Source organism: Ruditapes philippinarum, unplaced genomic scaffold, assembly GCF_026571515.1.
Source record: "Ruditapes philippinarum isolate M1 unplaced genomic scaffold, ASM2657151v2 ctg4100_1_1_1_1, whole genome shotgun sequence".
NCBI lineage: Eukaryota > Metazoa > Mollusca > Bivalvia > Venerida > Veneridae > Ruditapes > Ruditapes philippinarum.
In genome coordinates this window covers 24808-44989 of record NW_026857748.1, presented here as the reverse complement: position 1 = coordinate 44989, position 20182 = coordinate 24808, and the positions used below count along the sequence as shown (strand labels likewise).

General features: G+C 31.5%; 1 protein-coding gene across 1 annotated transcript; it reads right to left on the bottom strand.

Moving 5' to 3' along the window:
* Nucleotides 1-11815: 11815 nt before the first annotated feature.
* On the bottom strand, nt 11816-17872 carry LOC132750826 (R3H domain-containing protein 4-like). Its single transcript, XM_060740870.1, has 7 exons — nt 17682-17872; nt 17045-17217; nt 16666-16778; nt 14637-14802; nt 14319-14404; nt 13760-13901; nt 11816-12254 (listed from the first exon to the last, which is right to left on the bottom strand). The coding sequence occupies exons 1-7, from the start codon at nt 17738-17740 to the stop codon at nt 12145-12147; spliced, it is 849 nt and encodes a 282-aa protein (XP_060596853.1). The 5' UTR covers nt 17741-17872; the 3' UTR covers nt 11816-12144.
* Between the last annotated feature and the right edge of the window lie 2310 nt (nt 17873-20182).

Here is a 20182-nt window from a genome sequence, read left to right as displayed (position 1 = left end):
TTTACAAAACTTCAAATTTTCAAGAAATGAAACAATTTTCTGGAAGAACACCTTTAGCTTGTTGATATAAATGAAAAACAGTAAAGATAATACGTCTGTTCCGTGCAATAAAATACGCTTGAAGTAAGGGCTAAAACCCGTTTCCGGTATTTTGTATCAGTTTTTCGACGATAAATTGAAAAATTTGAATAGGGCACAGGTCTCGACCAAAAAACAAAATACGTCATTGTCATTGTGAGTATTTATAATTTACAAAAACGTATCAATAATTTTGGTCGAGGCTGTGCCCTTTACGAAAATTTATATTTTCCTTCCCTTGGTGTCTGTGCAAAAGCAAATCGAATGCATAGAAGATCAAAGATTTAAGCTGTATTTTTATAAATTTTTAACTTGTTTTTTGCGGTCAAGCAATTGAGATCGAAAGCAATTATCATTAGTCAAATAAAATATGTCTTCTTTTCTGTCATGTTTTGTTAACTTATTGAATGAAAAGTGAAAATCCAGGCGATGATGACAACGACGACGACAAAACAACAAAGCCATTGTTTACACTTTACCTAGTAAATCTATACTACTGTAACGCTGACAGGGTTTAAAAAGCAGTCAACCGTTTGTTTGTTTTTTTTGTGAGCATTTATTCTCGGATCTAGGAATGTATTCCAGTCCAGATATGACTTTGTGATAACCGTGACAGGGAGTTTCCAAGTAAGTATAATTTTATCCATGAAAATTGTCGAAATCTGTGTTTCGTCTGCATAATTTATAAAGTCGAACATTAGAACATTATCCAAGTAAGAACTCAGTATTAAATAGTTTAGAAAAAGTGTGAAGGTAATGTATATATTTTATCAGGTAATTGCAGAGATAACAAACTGAAATATGTGTCGAAAGAGATAGAATATTTTAATTTAAAGCATCCAATCCGTTTACTTTTATTTAGTCACGTATCGACTTTAAGTAGTAATTGTAAAACGTTTTGATTTCAGTTGTGGCGATGGCGTAGTGGTTTAAGTGCCCGGCGCATGCATGTTTTATATGACTGATCAGATCCGGCTAGTGGTTCGACCCCTGAACAAGGTACATTTTTTTTCGTAATTATTAAGTGACAGATTATTATTTAAATAATTGTTTATTAAATAAGTGAAAAAAATTATTAAGTATTAAATGAGAGTTTATTATTTAAATCATTATTTATTTCATGAGTGAAAAAAATAATTAAATTAAAAGTTTATTGTTAGTTAATAAAACCAAAATACAAGAGGAAATATTTTTATTTTTTCTGTCAAATCATTGATGTACTAAGTATTTTTTTCAGGATGCCTGGATCGGTCCAAAGTTTTATGCCTGTGCAGTGTGCAAGAAAAAAGAACTAAACCAAAAGAAAGAAGACACATAAGCAAACCTATAAGAAAATATCTTCAAAAACGGTTATTTGTTGATGTTAAAAAGACAATGAATAATTGTAACAAATGTAGAACATAAATACTATGCATTAGAATCATCATCTTTACAAGAAAAGACAGCAACCATTCAGATCCCAGATTATGTTCCATCTGTTTTCACTTCTCAAAATCAAAGGGGAACCAAAACACCGACTAGTCCGCCATCGGTATCATTAAATATAAAACTACCCGAGTAAAACACATTCAAAAGATGTTTAGTCTGCAAGAGAACCAGGGCAAAAATTAGTTGTTCTGTTCTTCAGAGGCCAGATTCAATGTGTTTATAGAACAGAACGTACTCATACCTGCTGGTTCTAGGTGCTGTCCAGTACACATACATGAAGGCTTGCTTTGTTCAGATTCTCTAGAGAATGGTGCCGATAATAGAAACAGCATTTCTAAACAGGACTTCTGTCCTGAAAACTTATAAAACATTTAAGAGAAATATGCTGCTGCAACAAAACAAATTGAATTTTGAATGTCTTAAACGACGTAGAATATGGAAACTTAACAGGGCTTCACGTTCTCAGTTTTGATGATGTGTTTTCGTCAGTTGCCGAACAAAATTTATAACTCTCGGCATCACGTTCTTCCAGAACAACTCTAGGAATTTTTTCTCCTGAAGATGAAATCGGGCTTGTCTAATAAGCTATTGTCTACTCTATTTGGAATAGCAAGTCAAGTGTACGGAGAGCGATTGTTTGCCGACAAAACATGCGATGATGAGAGGATTTGTGCCGTTTATATCTTGGTTTTGAAAGCATAACAAGGGAAGATATTTATCAACCATCACACTAGACCTTAGCCAAGTCCCTTTTTTTTGATGCAAATGATGGGAAAGTTATTTTAGTTCTTGATGGAACTTATGTTATGATTCAGAAAAGTAATAATTTTAGCTTTCAAAGACGTTCAATATTCAATGCACAAAAGGTCGTCCATTAGTGAAAGCCCATGGTTATTGTTACAACAACCGGATACTTGTTACAGTGATGGGGCCCTTATTTTGCTGATTCAAAGAACAATGATGCTTCTATCCTGAAATCATATGTGAAAACAAATACTGAAGAGATAAGGGATTTTTTCAGGAGGATGATATTTTTGTTGTTCGATAGAGGTTTCCGTGATTCTCTTGAATTTTTACAAGATTTTAGGCATTAGGGGTGGAAATGCCTTCATTTCTATCCATAGGGACAAAAACAGATTTGACTTGTGATGATGCAAACAATAGTAATTTGTAACCAAGGTATTCGTTTGAAAATAAATGTTACAGTACTTTATGAATTATTTTCTAGTAAAGACTGTATTACTATTATAGATCTACATAGATAAAACACAGTTTATCTTAATCTTAATGTTTTGTTAAAAACAATGACTGCTTCCAAGTTATTATGTGATAATCGTTAAGATTGATTTCCATTAATATCTATTGATATAACTAAGAATATTAAAAATTTTTGTTGGTTCTACTGAAGTGAATGTAATTTTGACATTTTTAAAGCAATACTTTGTTCTATGCTTTTAAGAAATTTCACATATATGCGCACTGATATCAACTGAATATACAGTTATGTTATTTTGTTGTTCTTCGTCTTTTACAGATTCGGCTGGGTTGTAGAATCGGAATGCCGGATTAAAAGTTGGAAATATTTTAATATTGTTCTCCCAACTAATCAAATCCCATACATTGGTGACTACATAAGAATAGTTTGCGCAATATGCAACAAGTATTTTTAAAACCACTTTGCAATGCTGATAGTGAGACGATTCACGTTTGGCCCCAAGATGCGTGCATTATCATCAAACGCAAACATATTAAAATCTTATGTTGAAGATAATAATCTTGAAGAAGATCAGCTTTATGGAAACCTGTGGACGACTCATCATTGCATACTTTTCCAAGGTTTAACGAAGAAAGTTGAGATCGTTGACGTGTGTGGCGTATAAAACTTAAAAAATGTCATCAAATGTTATATACAGGAACATTTAGATGGAATACTGTGAAATCCATGTCCACAATGATGATTCTGATTTGATCCGGGACGGAATCCAAGTCGGCACACGTCATCCAGGAAATATTCTGTTATGGATAAGATTTTCTGCTGCAGATATTGAAGCTTGGTATTGCAAATGTCGTGCTGGAGAACGTAGTTGTTGGTATGTGCTTCAAGCATATTGCCTCTGTTGTGTGGTATTTAAAGTTATGCAGCATTTACAATGTCAGAAGTTTGGTACACAACTGGGGGAGAGTATCTTGCAGATGCTGGCAAAATACCAGAGACAATTAGATGAAACTGACTCTGATAACAGACGTTAGTGTTATAGAAGAATAGTGGACTTTGAACACTTTGTTGTTTACATTCTGCTATTTTCGCAGGGCTCTGCAACAATTAAACTGCAGTGAAGTAATAATTGTAAGATTTTTCTTTCACAAATGATTGTTATAACAGTGGAAGTACAATTAATTAAGTCAATTTAACTTACGTTAATTGATTTTAAACATATTTTTATTGCTCTTTTTGTACACATTTATAACGTTATATTATCATAATATAAACACAAAAGTAGCAAAACGGTTTGAAACACGAGTTCTTACAACATCAGCAAACGGTTTTCCCTGATATATTGAATTATCTTATAATAATAATAATGATAATGATAATAATAATAAGACAGTTACAAACCAAATTGAATGATAGTACTAAACCAAATTGAATGATAGTACTTGTGTTATTGATGTAATGTATTTACATATAATTATATTGTATTTATATATATGTATTTAAGAAAATAGTATACAACAATGACGGCTTCATAACATTATAGTGACCAGTCAGACAGCCTGACTGAAGCGGAAGGCTAATGTCCGTGCTAATGTCTGTTTGATGTTTCGGGCTGACTGGGAGGTCAGTAAAATGCTAAGAGTTGTTTTGAGTTATTTCTTATTTAATATAACTTCATTGTAAAAGTTGGAAATCATATTGTTTAAATCACAAACAATCTTTTAAAATGCAATGAAAATCATTGGCATTCAGCTTATATTACGTGCGCTTTTTTTTATTTTTCACACCGTAACACATTATAATAGTCCTCGCTCAGACGGTAATTTTTTTTTCAGACCGCTGACGTCATCGTGAATAGTATACCCAGTAAAGGCCCCTTTATGTACCCGAAATGCAATACTTTCATTTTTATTTCTCAAAATATTTTTTAGTTTCAAACAAGTTACTCATTGGTCTTCTTCTTCTGTTACATTCAGCCAATAAGTACATATATATTAACTTAGTAATTTTTATGGAAGTCAAAATATTACTTGTTTTCATTACTGTTTTCATTGCTACACTAATGACATATTAGTATTTACCGGTCTTTTGTTTATGTAACAAGCATCTTATATGCTCTAAACCATTATTTAAAACGTATAAAAACATCTTTGATCTTTTTTTAAAAAAAAGGTTAATATTATTCATTTCTGAGTCATACTGTACCTTTAAAAATCCGCTGACACAACATATCCATGTAAGGCATGATATTGATAAGACAAAATAGATAGAATATTAACATAGATACCATAGATAGGTGAAATACTTCATATCTTGACAATCGCTTTACATAATATTGATTTGTTAGTGTTTCATTTCCACAATACATAGTATTCGTTTTTTGAAACATAGGGCTAGTCATTAGTTATAATGAAAATAATCGAGGTTGTTGCTGTATTTAAGAAGAGACAAGTTTAGATTTTTAAATGTTATGATGAATGAGATGGTAATAAAATATTGGTTGTGTCCTAAACATGCTGTAATTTTTTATTTGATATTTTTCTAGATATTTGAATATTGATAGTTTTAAGTGGCAAAATGCAATGATTTTGTTACTGCGTTATTTAGAATGTCTTGAATGATATAAAATATGTTTAACTTTTTACTCTAACTTTTCGGCCTTTTCCGTCATTCTACGGATAAGACTACGTGTATTTATGAAACATTGTCGACATGTTCCGATTGATGTAATATCTGTGTCTGCATCTAAAGTGATTCTATGTTTGCTTAAAAAGAAGTTTAAGCTAATTGTGTATTTATTATATTTTAGTTGTACTGACTATATAGTTTAAAAAAACACATCAAAGTTTATTGCCGTAAACTATTTATATGCAGAAGACTTATACATGTAAATTCTATTGCATATTTTTGAAAATCTTTAGATGATGAAACATGTCAGTTTACGTAGCTGTTATACTAAGTAAATGATTCACTGAGTAACATAACTTTATCACATAACACATGCCGCTTTTGCTGTTACATTAAAATAGTATTGCACGGCAGGGCGTATATTTTGATGTGACATCATTTGCGTTATACGATCATAGAGTAAAGACGCATGAAATGATAGCGTTACACTATAAGTGCGTCAATGAAAAAGTATTACTCTTTTTACTGTAAACAATTTTTATCTTTGACATGTGATAATTTAAATAGATTATTATGACATAAACATGTAAATAAATTATTCATTTAATACCTCCAGTCATTGAAATATATTACGTAAACTAGACGAGTTTGTTTTCATTTATGTTTCACTCATTTTAAAGTGAATAATGTGTTTTTATAATATTGTAGTAAATAAAAGAAGCAATTCTTTTGTCTCTCCATAACTAAAAAGAGATTTGTGAGTCATATACCAGCGTTTCATATTCCAAATATTTATATGACGTTACGGCGTCGTTGATTGACGTTGCAATTTTGACGTCAAAATACGTTACAATGGGGTCAAGTATAGAGCCTAAAAAATTGACAAATTGGAAAAAATTATACAAAAATCAACAAAAACCTACTTGGGACATATTTTTATGTCATATGCTCAAGTTTTATCGAAATTAAAAATTGGGCCGATTTTCACTATATTTGAACATACTCCTTTGCTGGCCAAAACTACGTCACAGTTGAGAAGAACGATAAGGAAAAATGTTTTAAGAATCATTGTTTTTCTGTAAAAAAATAGAGAAAAAAGAGATGAATTGGTCAAGTTTTGTATATAATATTATCTCATCAGAAAAAAAAATCTTGATATATATCATATTGCATCATCAGATATATTAAAAATGTAATTTATCATATTACATTTATACATATTGCATCATCAGAAATGCGTCAAAAATGTAGTTATTTACATATTATTGCTATATATATATATATACACACAGTATTTCATCATCAGATATTTGTCAAAATGCAATATCTTAGAATAAAGCATCATCAGAAATATGTCCAAATTGTTGCAGTCCTCTTATAAACTTATGTATCTAATGTTCACCTACACTGTTTTGCTCCAACAAATATGAATTAGTAATAAATGTTTTAAAATACTAAAAAGCTGGTCTTTTTCATGTACAAGCATATGCTCTTAATACGCTTTTGGTATGTTTTAATCAATTGTGTGACAAACTGAGTTATTATTAAAGCATTGCGAATGTTATCATATATACAAGTTCTTACATTTTGATGCAAGTTCAACTTGCTGCATTACTTATTTACCGGTATTATTAGGGACCGCAATGGAAATAATGGTTTACCCTTTTTTGTGTTATCCCAGGTGTTGGTGTGCATGTTCATGTTTGTATTATGTTATGTCTCAGTCCATGTGTTATATTACCATTTATGTACATTATGCAAAAATAAATCTTAAATCTTATTTTATCCATTTTTGAATTTATATTAGATTTCAAGTGCGCCACATGATTTTATGCCGTATCTTTCCTGCCAAGTCTTTCTTACATTGCATGCTTGCTTTTTTATCTATTAATTTTAACTAGAATGTTCCATTCCTCATGTCTATTTCGTAATTAAGAGGGTTAAATTACACATTTGGAATGGTTTCCTGGAGGGAAGATCTGAACAGCCCTGTCATATTAGTTCTTCAAGTACAAAGTATATGTAAATGTGAAAAAAAAAAACGTACAATATATATCTGAAAATATACATTAGCTAGATACTATATGTAAAGATATTTGATGTGATTTTAGTTTATATATTATTTTTTATAGTCCGGCTGTATAGGAAGTTATTAGCTTATAAACACACACTATTCCATGCATGGAACCAACCAGTACTGAGCAATGAGTGTAAAGTGTTTTGCTCACGGAAACAACATGTGGACTTGGACAATATATGTGTAGCTTTATAGGCAAAAACCTTGTGTTTAAAGGTGTGTTAATTAACCTTGTGGAAAAACTTGAATAAATGTAAAAATAACAATGTAACTTTATTTAATTGCTTACACAAGATGCTGTTTAATTTTATCTTTTTTTCTTGGTACATGTATCTTCAGAATAAAATTTATATAAATATTTATTATATACTTATAAATGAAATATTTAAAAATATTGATGAAATAAAATGCGTATATTTTCATTTTCCATATTTTCACTGTAAAATAATATTTTTCACTGCAGTGAAACATATTCTCCGTATTTTTACTGGTGTCTTGCCGAACTACTTTCATCTAAATTCACCTAATAATAAAATTAAAAGGGAATTCATAGAAAATTTAGAAAATTTAAGTTTTTTTCTATAAATACAGGATTTATTTCCATCTTGTGGTATGAAAATTATCATATTTCACTCGTGGGAAATATTTATTTTCATACCACTCGATGAAAGTAAATCCTGTTTTTATAGAAGAAACATGAATATTCTCTATATATTTTTGCAATTTGTATTAAAAGCAATTAAATTGCAAAAATATCTGCACATAAGTTATGAAAATTAAAATTTTAATACCCTTTTAGAAAATCCGATGTTTTCGTCTTTTCAAACGATATTATAGAACTCTGTAGACCTTACTTGTAGGCATGCATTCATATAGAAGAACTTTAAACCTACTAAAATATGAAGGTAATATGAGTAAATTCAGAACAATAACGTGTATCTAATACATTTTTTAATTGCCTATACATAATTAAAACAACTATGTTACATGCAAATAATGTCATTTAAAACATTTAATTATGTACATGTATGTTTAATTAAACATTGTATAAAACATGTATATTTCTGCTAAATGAGCTTTGTTTTTTTTAGTAAATCAGGAATTCGCTTTCCCGCTGTATGATCTATAATCGTCTGTTTAAATTTAACAAACTTGTGCATGTTGGAATACTTTTGTTTAAAAACAACCTTATAGATATGCTGGCTTGTTCGCTCTGACTTAAATCACTGAGCAAGTATGTGTCGATTATTTGATGTAATCATAACATTGGGAAGCCGATATGACAGCCAGCACTCTGTATAATCTAAACGAAAGTCATAAAATTGTAAATTAATTAATTATACCTGTATTACTATTTCAGCTATGTTTCTGTTTATGTTACTTATTGCTAGATAGAAAAAAGATATATATATAATCATGGGTCATTTTAAGGATTATTTAACTGAAAGAAAGTCCACTAGAAGAGCAATTTCACAAAGAGCATGAGCTTGATCGGCGATGTAGAAATGATTAATCTTTACTCTCACATATTTTTGTGAGGGCCATGATGGCCCTGGATCGCTCGCGTGAGATACATTTCTAGAAAATGAGGACACATCTGGTTTGTCTTTTTTTCTCCAGACTGCATGATTTTTTACCCCAGGATCATGACTAATATAACTTATGTAGATGTCTACATGTTTTGCATATCAATTTCACAAAAGAGGATGTAAATGTATTTTCCTATACAAGTCTTTGCAAAGTAAGTGACTCCGGGGAGTTGTCAATTTTGACTTGCGGCGCAGGATTAATATAACTTTGTAGAAGACCAACAAGCGAACTATCTAAACTCTGGGCATTATTATTTCAGATAATATTTTCGAGACATTCTATTATACAAGTTTTTGTAAAATATGTGACACCAAGCGTGAGGCAATTTATGTTCTCAGGGGCAGGACTTATATATCTTTTGGAGATGTCCACTAAGAAATGCTACATGCCAAAAATCTAAGTACTGGCCTTGAAGTTTCACACAAGAAGACTTAAATGTATTTTTCTAAACAAGTGTGATCCCGAGCGGGGCCAGTTTTGATCCCAGGGGCATGATTTATATAACTTTTGTAGACAACAAGGTTATGTTACATGTCAAGTATTTATGATACCTAACATACTTGATAAGATTAATTTCATATTTCTATTGCATGCAGTGATGATTGATATTGTTTTGCGATTACGTACATTTATGATTTATATAGAATTGGACCGCCACTGATTACTTTGTAAAAAAAAAACCCTTGTATTACATGTTTGTATATATGTACTCACAGGCATTTGCCTTTTGTTCAATAAAATTATTCATTTGTGGTTTCTGATGAGAAGACTTTTAAGTCATATTTCTATAAAAGTCTATATAAATTAGGTGATCCCGGGTACAGCAAGTTTTGACCCCATGGGCATGGTTTATATAAATTTTGAAAAGACACATTTGACAATGAAACATGCCAAATATCTAGTTCTAGACAATGCAGTTTTAAAACCAAGAGGGACATGATGGCCCTTATATCGCTCACCTGACTATGGAGGCTCAATCCCCTGACTATGAAGGCTCAACCCCATTTTATTTGGGCTGTGTGACCTAGTTTTTGACCCGAGATGACCAGTATTCGAACTTGACCTAGAAATCATCAAAACAACGTTTCTGACCAATTTCCAGGGTAATTCGACTTAAACAGTAACCCCTAGAGTGTAAACAAGGTTTATCAATATTTGGGCTGTGTGACCTAGTTTTTGATCCGAGATGACGATTTCGATCTTGACCTAAAAAAGCATAAGAAAACCCTCTCTGATCAATTTCCAGGATATTTGGACTTAAAATATAGACCCTAGTGTTAATAAGTTTTTTCCATATTTGGGCTGTGTGCCCGAGATAACCAATATTCAAACTTGACCAAGAAATCACCAAAACAATCTTCCTGGCCAATTTCCAGAATATTTGAATCAAAACTGCAGCTACTAGAGTGTTAACAAGACTTTTCTATTTTTACCTCCTGTGACCTAGTTTTTGACCCGAGACGACCCATATTTGAACTTGACATAGAAACCACAAAAAAACTTTTCTGACCAATCACAAGGATATTTAGACTAAAACAGTAGCCCCGAGTGTTAACAAGGTTTTTCTATATTTCTGGAATGTGTGACCTTGATTTTGACCCGAGATGACCCATATTCGTACTTGATCTAGAAACCATCAAAACAATCTTCCTGACCAGTTTCCAGGATACTGGGATTAAAACTGCAACCACAAGCGTGTTAACAAGATTTTTCTATTATTAACTCCTGTGACCTATTTTTTTACCCGGGACGACCCATATTCGAACTTGACCTAGAAATCACTAAAAAAAACTTTCATGATATTTGGATCAAAACTGCAGCCACTAGTGTTAACAAGATTTTTCTTTTTTTAGCTCCTGTGACTTAGTTTTTGACCCAAAACGACCCATATTAGAATTTGACTTAGAAATCATCAAAACAACCTTTGTGACCAATTTCCAGGATATTTGGACTGAAACAGTAGCCCCTAGAGTGTGAACACGATTTTTTTATTTTTAGCTCCTTTGACCTTGTTTTTGACGGGAGATGACCCATAGTAAAACCACCAAAACAACCTTTCTGGTCAATTTCCAGGATATTTGGACTGTAACAGTAGCCCCTAGAGTGTTAACAAGGTTTTTCTATATTTGGGCTGTGTGACCTTGTTTTTAGACCCAGATTAGCCATTTTTACCATTATTTTAATAAAGTTAACATATTGGCCTTTGCACAGCAATACTTACATCTGATATACAGTATGTACCATATTATTTTAGCTAAAATGTGATCAATTTTAGTTTCATAAAGCAAAATGAAATCGGGATCATTTGATGAAATTTCTTTTAGCTTAATCTCATATCTCAGGCATTTGATTGGTCAGAAACTGCCACAGAATGTATACTACCAATGAAAATCTTGACATTTGAGACAGAACTTAGAAAAAGGTTTTACAACTTGGATACCTGGCGAGCGTTTCACTAATATTCCGTAAGTTTAGCGCATCATTTTACGTAAATTTGGACTTACGCAAAACGTAAATTTACGTTAGTTGCGTTTCACTAAACAGAGCATGCAATTTATGCCAGCAATAAGTGAGCGTAACTTTACATCTAAACCTATGCAAATACATAGCTAAGAAAGTTCTGCTTACGCAAAAAGTTACGTTCAAACTCAAGTTACGATAACGTAAGTACATTAGTGAAACGCATCTCAGATCCTTTTTGTGAACACAGGGCCTGGTGACACTCCAGGAATTCATTATGACCACAATAATTTAAAGTTAAAACTTGGTAACTAAGACAAACAAACAAGAACACAATATTTCTGTCACACTTTTAATGGAGAGCACTTGGTATGCTAAGAATATGAGACAAATGGATAATACATATAATCTTATCTAACACAGTAGATAGGCAAAATAATTCAAATTCCTCTCACATGTACTATTATACTTGTTTAATTTTATTAATTCTTTTTTATGGATAATCCAAATATTTCAATACAGATTTTCTTAAAAACACTTTCAATGAAAAAAAAAGAAATTCATAAACAATCCATGAAATATCATTCTCAATACATTATAAAATACAAATATGTAAAACAACAAAGACTAAAAATGCTGGGGGTGCAGTTACGACTCCAATATTTTGTCATGACAAACGACTGTGTTCCAGGTAGTGAGTGAGGAGTACTGGAGGAGGTGTAAAACGAGGCTGTGGATTCTCTATCTGAGTCTGGCGTAGACCATCACAGTCATAACCTGTCAATAGAACATCACATATACACATGTAGATATAACCATCCATTACAATAAGTACAGCCAACTAGCTACTTCCCACTTTCCACATAATCTATAAGATGAAAATCCTAAACAAGAGGGCCGGAGCTGGGCCAGTTTAAACCCCAGGGCTTTTATTTGAACAGACTCGGAAGAGTCACCCATTAGAAGATGTTTCACAATGTTAAGTTTTTAATACACACATATAATGAAAAACAACGATCTCCCCCCCCCATCGGCAGGGCCAATTTTAACCCAAGGGCTTTTATTTGAACAAACTTGGTAGACACCCATAAGAAGATGTTTCATGCTAAATATCTTAGCTCTAACTCATTGGGTTTTTTAAAAGAAATTTTTAAGTTTTTACTATACACATATAGTTAAAAACAATGACACCCCTGGGGCGGGGCCAGTTTTGACCCCAGGGCTTTTATCTGAACAAAATTTGAAGACACTTTCTAGAAGATGTTTCATGCTTAATATCTAAACTCTACCTATTTGGTTTTTTTTTCAAAGAAGATTTTTAAGTTTTTGCTATACACATTTAAGGAAAATCAATGACCCCCTGGGGCGAAGCCAATTTTGACCCCAGGGCTTTTATTTGAACAAACTTGGTAGACACTCACTAGAAGATGTTTCATGTCAAATATCTAAGCTCTAGCTTTTTGGGTTTTTTAAAAGAAGATATTTAAAGTTTTTTCTTTCGGTTGCCATGGCAACCAGAGTTCTGCATGGAATTAAATTCTTTGAACAACTTTGTTAAGGCTTCACACAAGGAACATCCCTGTGAAGTTTCATTATGATCTGCCTTATGGTTTCAGAGGAGATGTCGTTTTAAAAGTGTGAACGGAAGACGTACGACAGACGACGGACGAAGAGTGATCCTAATAGCTCACCCTGAACATATGCTCAGGTGAGCTAAAAAAACTTTAAATGACGAATTTAGTCATTTTATAAAAAAGACTCAAGATCATCAACCTATGTCCTGTAATAATGATAACATATAGCAAAAGAAAAGTAAAATAATGAACACAATAATTACATTACAAAAAAGTCAATGTCTTATAAATGGTTCAGGTATAATTTTTATAGTCTTATCATACTGGAGACAAATTCATTACTAAGTGACAATTTGAGAACTCTCGAGAAATATCATCTTATACATAATATTCACAGAGGTCTAGGTTTGGTCCGGTGGTGTAGAAATGTGAAAAATATTTCACAAAATATGATATTTTATGCTTTTGAATCAGTACCTAGTACACTTAAATTCATATACATGTATAATACCATTAATATGTTCTCTTAAAAGTAACTTATATTTCATTTTCAGAAATCTTTTTATGTTTTTATTATTTTTACAATGAGTGATATTGACATTTTCAGTAAAGCACTGAAATCTTTTTACCATTAACATGTATTTAGTTATGAAATAAAACCAAGTTGAACAATTGGTATAAAAAATCAATATTTCTACAATAACTCACTTTTTGAAATAAGATCTAGATATTGGCAGAGGGCATGCAACATCATTCGCTCATAACTGCTGGACAGTTTAGAGATGTAAACAGACTGTGGCCACTCCTTGAAGAAATTTACTATCTCTTCTTCTATACTGACCAATAGCCCCTGAAAACAAGTTTTACTATGCTTTAAATATAATATCATAATAAGATATCAAATTGTTATTTTTTATATATATAATTATATACATATCCTTCAACTGATAACATAAACAGATATAAATATAAAATATTGAAATAGAAAAGTAAATATTAAGATAATGTCCAGCACATACAAAATTTAAAATATTAAAATAAAATTTAGAAAAGTATATTACATCCATCTTTTAACAAACTTTTTATCATCAGAAATTAACCTACTTAACAAATGCATATCAAAATGTAGTCACAAATTATAATTTCTTAAAAGATACTTCATTTCTAAGCCATAACACTTTACAAAACTTGAATTTGTGTCATTCATATCTAAAATATATATCTACCTAAAAGATATATCTCAGTACAATAAAATGTTAAATTATACCATTGGCTTATGCCTTCTTTTCAACATAGTTCGAATATTCTTGTCAATTTTCTGGAAGCATTCCTCAGCACTGAATGATGGATGGGCTGGAAAAAAAAGAGATTTTCCTGTATATGTCTATGTATTTTACATTCAAGCAAAAAATGTATTTCATACCAAAGAAATAAATACTTTAGGAGATTTAATATGCATTGTAGTTTACCTGTAAGTCAAAAAAATGAAGTTAAAATCCTTAAATAACCCCTTTTATTAAAAATTTCTGCATGTTACTGAATTTGCATTTGACAAAAAATATTCCAAAAAATTATAAGCAATTACTTCTTCGCTTATCTTCCACATATTCCCATGAATTGTCAAGGTCACTGTTGTTGTTTTCAAGGTCACTTGTTTCCTCACAGTTACCATGGTTACCAGTGTGATTACAATCACCCTCCAACAGTTCCATCTGTTCTTCCTCTGTTGAATTGACAAAGTCATTCCAAGCCTTAATAAAAATAAATACCAATTAGGATTAACATGTAAATATTCATTTAGAAACATGTTTGCAAACATGCCAGGTAACAAAATACCCCAACTTTCAGCTTTGTCTCTCAATCTCCCTCAAGGAAAACCCACCAAAAGAATTTTAGCTATCAATGCATGGCAATTTTCTCTTGACAAAGCTGTCAATCAGCGTCAATATTGCAGGCGCTTGACCAATAACAGCTTGCAACAGCTTGATTTACATATAAGCAGCATTAAAGCATAAGTAATTTCGGAAGTAACATTTCTTAAAACCAACAGGTTACTTGCGCTAAGTAATGATTTCAGACAGTAGAGATTCTATATATTAACCATTAATCTGCTGCAACCAAAAACAGAATATCCTTTGCCACAAGCAAAGAGTCAGGCCAGGCTGCACATATCTACAGTCTGACCAGGCTCTATACTGTTGGTTGTTCAATTTTTGTATTTTGATATTGAAATGCCTAAAACTTTGAATGAACTGTTCCAAATTTACATTCGGACTTATCCAGAACAGAAGAAATTTATCAAAAACATGTACCTGACAATAAAAAAAAAACATTAATTAAATACTTTGCAAATAAAGAAATACATGTACAAGCATTTCCGGATATATTTTTCTACACATTACACTCTGTACTGCTAAATTTGTAACCTCATTAATGTCAGGGAATTTTATTACAGATTTATTAATATAAAGCTCCATGCTAATGTTTTTAATGTTATCATATATCACATGTATATTATCCATACATCTATTCAAATGGAAAAATAATTCATTCAGTTGGTTTTTTCATTTCACGGACGGTTTTTATACTAACTTTACAGAACTTGAGAAGTTATACTAGTAACTATAATACAAGGAAATCACAGGAGTGTGCTATTCTGATGGATTGTATAGCTCTTGTAAATTGTGTAAAATTGTATTTTATACTTATCCTATGGGCTTGTGAAAATTCAAACTTTTTCAATCACTAAAGCAACCTATCAGAATAGCCCATTCATGCAACATTTCCTATACTGGCATGCGAGCAGTTCCCGTACAGAAGCAGTACCCGTATTTTTCATTTAAACGCTTGATTTTTACTTGCATTCTTCAAAAATTCATTTCAAATCAAGCAGATACATAAACGAGACAAAATCTAAGTGTCAGTTCGGCAGTACGTATATAAAGTCTCATTTAAAATCACTTTCACCTGTGCGTCGTAAAACGTGACCTTGTTTTCTCTGGGGGATTCCGTGCGCAAAAATACTTACACATGAGGCTTGTTAAAGAGTTTTCCACTAATACCACCTGTTTACAAATAAGTAGGCAATGTGATGTAAACTTGTTTAATTATCAGAATGTTGACCAATATTACTATATATAATAATTTTATGGCTTTGATGCATAAAATATCATGCATACAAGCATGCTATTGCATGTGAATGCGTTGGGGTAACGGTACCGGGTAATAGATACTCGCGTTTAGTCTACGCTCTATTTCCTGAATTACATCTATTCATCTCTTAGATAATGGTCTGTTCAACAATTGTAAATGAAAAATAGGTCCGATATAATAAAATTGTATAATTATAATGGGTTAGATTTTATGTACGGGAACTACTTCTCTTCATACAAAATAATGGATAATTTCGGTACCCCATATGAGGCCTCATAACTAGGGGTTGTTCTATGTTTAGAACATGATGGAATTTCCATGATTTGTGTGACGAGCTGAATATTGATGAGTAACATTCAAATTTTGGTGAGTGAACGTAATAAAAAATAATGTTTAAGTAACTGTGATTTTTGTACGGGAACTGCTCGCATGCCAGTATAGTAATACCAATTTACATTTACCTTCATCTTTTCATGCTCATTGAAGAGTTCAGCAAAAGCTGAGATAGTTGGCTCAAAAATATTGAAATCTAATTCAATATCCTCCTTTTCAACCATATTGATCAATTCCTTCACTGGAAATGTACATAGTTGGTTATATATACCCAGTAAAGGAGAAACAATCATTTAAGAATAAACTAAAAATGTATATGAAAACCCTCTAAAACATCTGACTGATTTATCAATAGTTGCAGATAATTAATCAGCAACTAAAAAATGACATTTACAGGAACAATTATTTAACAAAGAGTCATCAAAACTGTTTAAAGTCAATTAATTAATGTTTATATCTATCACTTTATAAACATACAAATTACATTATGACTACTGCAAAACTCACAATTATCACATCTTCTGGCCTGTTTCTGTCCTTTCCTTCTACTATTAATATGGTCTGAGATACTTGTTTCCATGTTGCGCATTTTTGGGCGTTGTGCCCTTCTACGTGGGGTGGATACTGGAACATTTGTTACAGACTCATTGTCTGATGAACTTACTGGTTCAATGATATGCCTTAAATAGTAGAAATACATACAATGATATTTCAATTTAAATATACTGTATAGATAATAATAATTTGACAGAAGTCTGGGGAAAAAAAACAAGACTTGAATTAAGTGTATAACTATCAATGATGTGTGTAAAGATGGGTTTACTGATTCACTGAATACATTTTTTGTGCAGCAAATGCTAGAGCTAGAAAACTTTCATTCATACCAATTATGATTAATATAGGCATAAGCCCATTTTTTAATTGATAACCGGACACACAGCAGTATGTGGATAACAATAACCTTACTGCTAGATCACTGTCTAAATTATTTACAGTGATATACAACAAATACGTAATAACCCTACTATATATTGTGTCTACTCTAATCCAGGATATAATGATCAGATAATTTGAACAGTTGGCCAAAATTTCAAACTAAGTTCAAAATGAAATGCAGAAAAAATAAAAAAATATCCAATCTTACTCCATATCTTCTTCCATCCCGTATGCAAGCCAATCTCTTTTTCCTTTAATGACACCCATAACTGAAGAATGATGCAAGAAGAAGCTCTAAACAACAAAAGTTGTGCAATATTTATTTCAGCTGTCAAATTTGCAAATGGTGGCAAATCTCTGGTACCGCGCCCAGTTCCGACGCAACGGGTACCATCTTTTCAATTGCCCTACCATACCGTATATAGAAGGTTGGACATCACTAAATTCCATACGCGCAATAACCGTCAACGTTGGTCGAAAAACCGTATGCAGGATCTTGCATCCATATATCCCTATAATGATTAACGACTATAGTGATATAAAGTCTGTATAGAAAGCTCATCATAGCTTATGTTTATTGTTATATGAAACAGATTTATAAATTCGACTATCATTTATTCAAATATTCTTTTTCGTATCGATTTATTCAGGGAATAGACATATACACATACAATGTTATCACATATATCAACTTGCATATATATATATAAACGCACGCATAAATGCAACAAACATAATTATAAGATTAATTAATGAGTATGTTCTATGTAACACTAGGATTGCCCATTAAGCTAAAAGCTTATTTCCAATGGGGTCCATTTACTGTAAAATTATTACACTAACTTACATAATAATAAATGAATTATAAAGAAGTTAAAATAAATGACAATTTTCAACAATCAAGACACATTTTTAATATAATAAGACAAGTACATTGTACATAAACAAACAAAATGAAATAAATTTCGTTTAAACTAAAACATATCAAGTACAACATAAACATGTTACAAAACCTTATCATAAGTTACACATCGATTTAATAATAAATAAACATATTATTTACTTGTTTGTCATTTTCATTACTTAAAATAAGTTTTACTTTCGTTTTAAATGTTTGGATATTGTCAATTGATCTAATGTTGTCTGGTAAAGAATTCCAGTCTTTTATGGCATTGTAGAAAAATGTATTTTTAACATAAGAATCATTTTGAGGCAAAACAAAATTAAAATTACTAGATCTTAAATTGGATATTCTACAAACCTTAAACAATTCCTTTAAATAAGAAGGGCTTTTGTTGTTATAAACTTTATGAATGTGGTTGAGTCTTAACTGTCTAAACTCTATCATTGACATTTAATAATTTAAGATCGGACAGAACCTTATTTGTCACCGAAGTCCTAGGAGTGTATAGTCTTTTATAAAGCGCACAACCTTATTTTGAGCTACTTGAAGTTTGTGCTTCAGTGACTTACTCAGTCCTTCGTACCAAGAAGATGAAGAATAATCAAAGTGACACAGCAAAAGGGCAGGACATAACTGTTTCTTTATTTCTTCCGATAAACAATTTTTGTAACGTACGGTATAGAAAATGTAATCTTCTATTCACCTTTGAAAAAATGCTCTTGACAATTTTATCTCTTGATAGGTAACAATCGATATTAAAACCAAGATATTTTACTTCAGACGAAGACTTTATTGTTTGATCATTACATGGAATGGAAAATTTTTGTAGTTTATTAATTTTTTATTTAGAACCAAATAGCATACATTCAGTCTTGCCCAGGTGTAGAGATAATTTATTATCAACTAACCAATCTGAGCATCGTTCCAATACCTTTCCAAGTTTTTGGGCTATAATTTTTTGGATCCTTATGCGAAAATAATATTGTGCTATCATCTGCATATAAAATTAACTTGCAATCAGAATCGATGCTAGTTACCATGTTATTATTGTAGCAGAGAAATAGAAGAGGACCCAAAATACTGCCCTAAGGGACCCCACACGTAATAGGAATTGAGTCAGAAAAAACTTTACCAATACTTACTTTCTGATACCTTCCTGACAAGTATGATTTAAACCAAGAAATAGATTTGACACCTAATATATCTAATTTATCAGACAAAATATCATGATTGACGGTATCAAATGCTTTTTGTAAGTCCATCATAACCATACCAGTGAGTAACCCTTTGGAGCTATTTATACGGATATAGTCAAGTAGGTAAATAAGACATGTGTCAGTTGAATGAGATTTCCGAAACCCGGACTGGTGTTCGTGAATTAGATTATTAGTTCTTAGAAATGACTCAAATTGTACATACACGGCCCGTTCTAGAATCTTGGATACAATACATAAAATACTAACTGGTCTGTAATTCCCGACATCTAGCTTACTATTCTTTTTTTGTAGAGGTTTTACTTTAGCAATTTTCATATCATCTGGGACAACCCCCTCTGTTATTGAAGAATTCACAATATAAGTTATAGGGATTTTTAACACATCAGCACCATCTTTAAGAAATTTTGCCGGGATACCATCTAATCCAGTGCTTTTGCTTACATTAATCCTACATAATTCTTTATATACTAACTCCTCACTTACATGATGAAGGTGAAACTCTTTTTGTGATATGTTTCTATAAAAATTCTTAATTGTATCGGATGCCGAACTATAAAAATTCTTTGCTGTCGGGAGTTTCTGTACTAA

What these genes read in the sequence shown, in the direction of transcription:
- LOC132750826 (XM_060740870.1), bottom strand. Translation starts at nt 17,740, where the DNA reads ATGGGTGTCATTAAAGGAAAAAGAGATTGGCTTGCATACGGGATGGAA. An exon ending in GGGATGGAAGAAGATATGGA is followed by an intron (nt 17,218 to 17,681) that starts GTAAGATTGGAT and finishes CTACTATTTAAG; the next exon opens with GCATATCATTGAACCAGTAA. An exon ending in TCTAGATCTTATTTCAAAAA is followed by an intron (nt 12,255 to 13,759) that starts GTGAGTTATTGT and finishes TTCTATTGACAG; the next exon opens with GTTATGACTGTGATGGTCTA.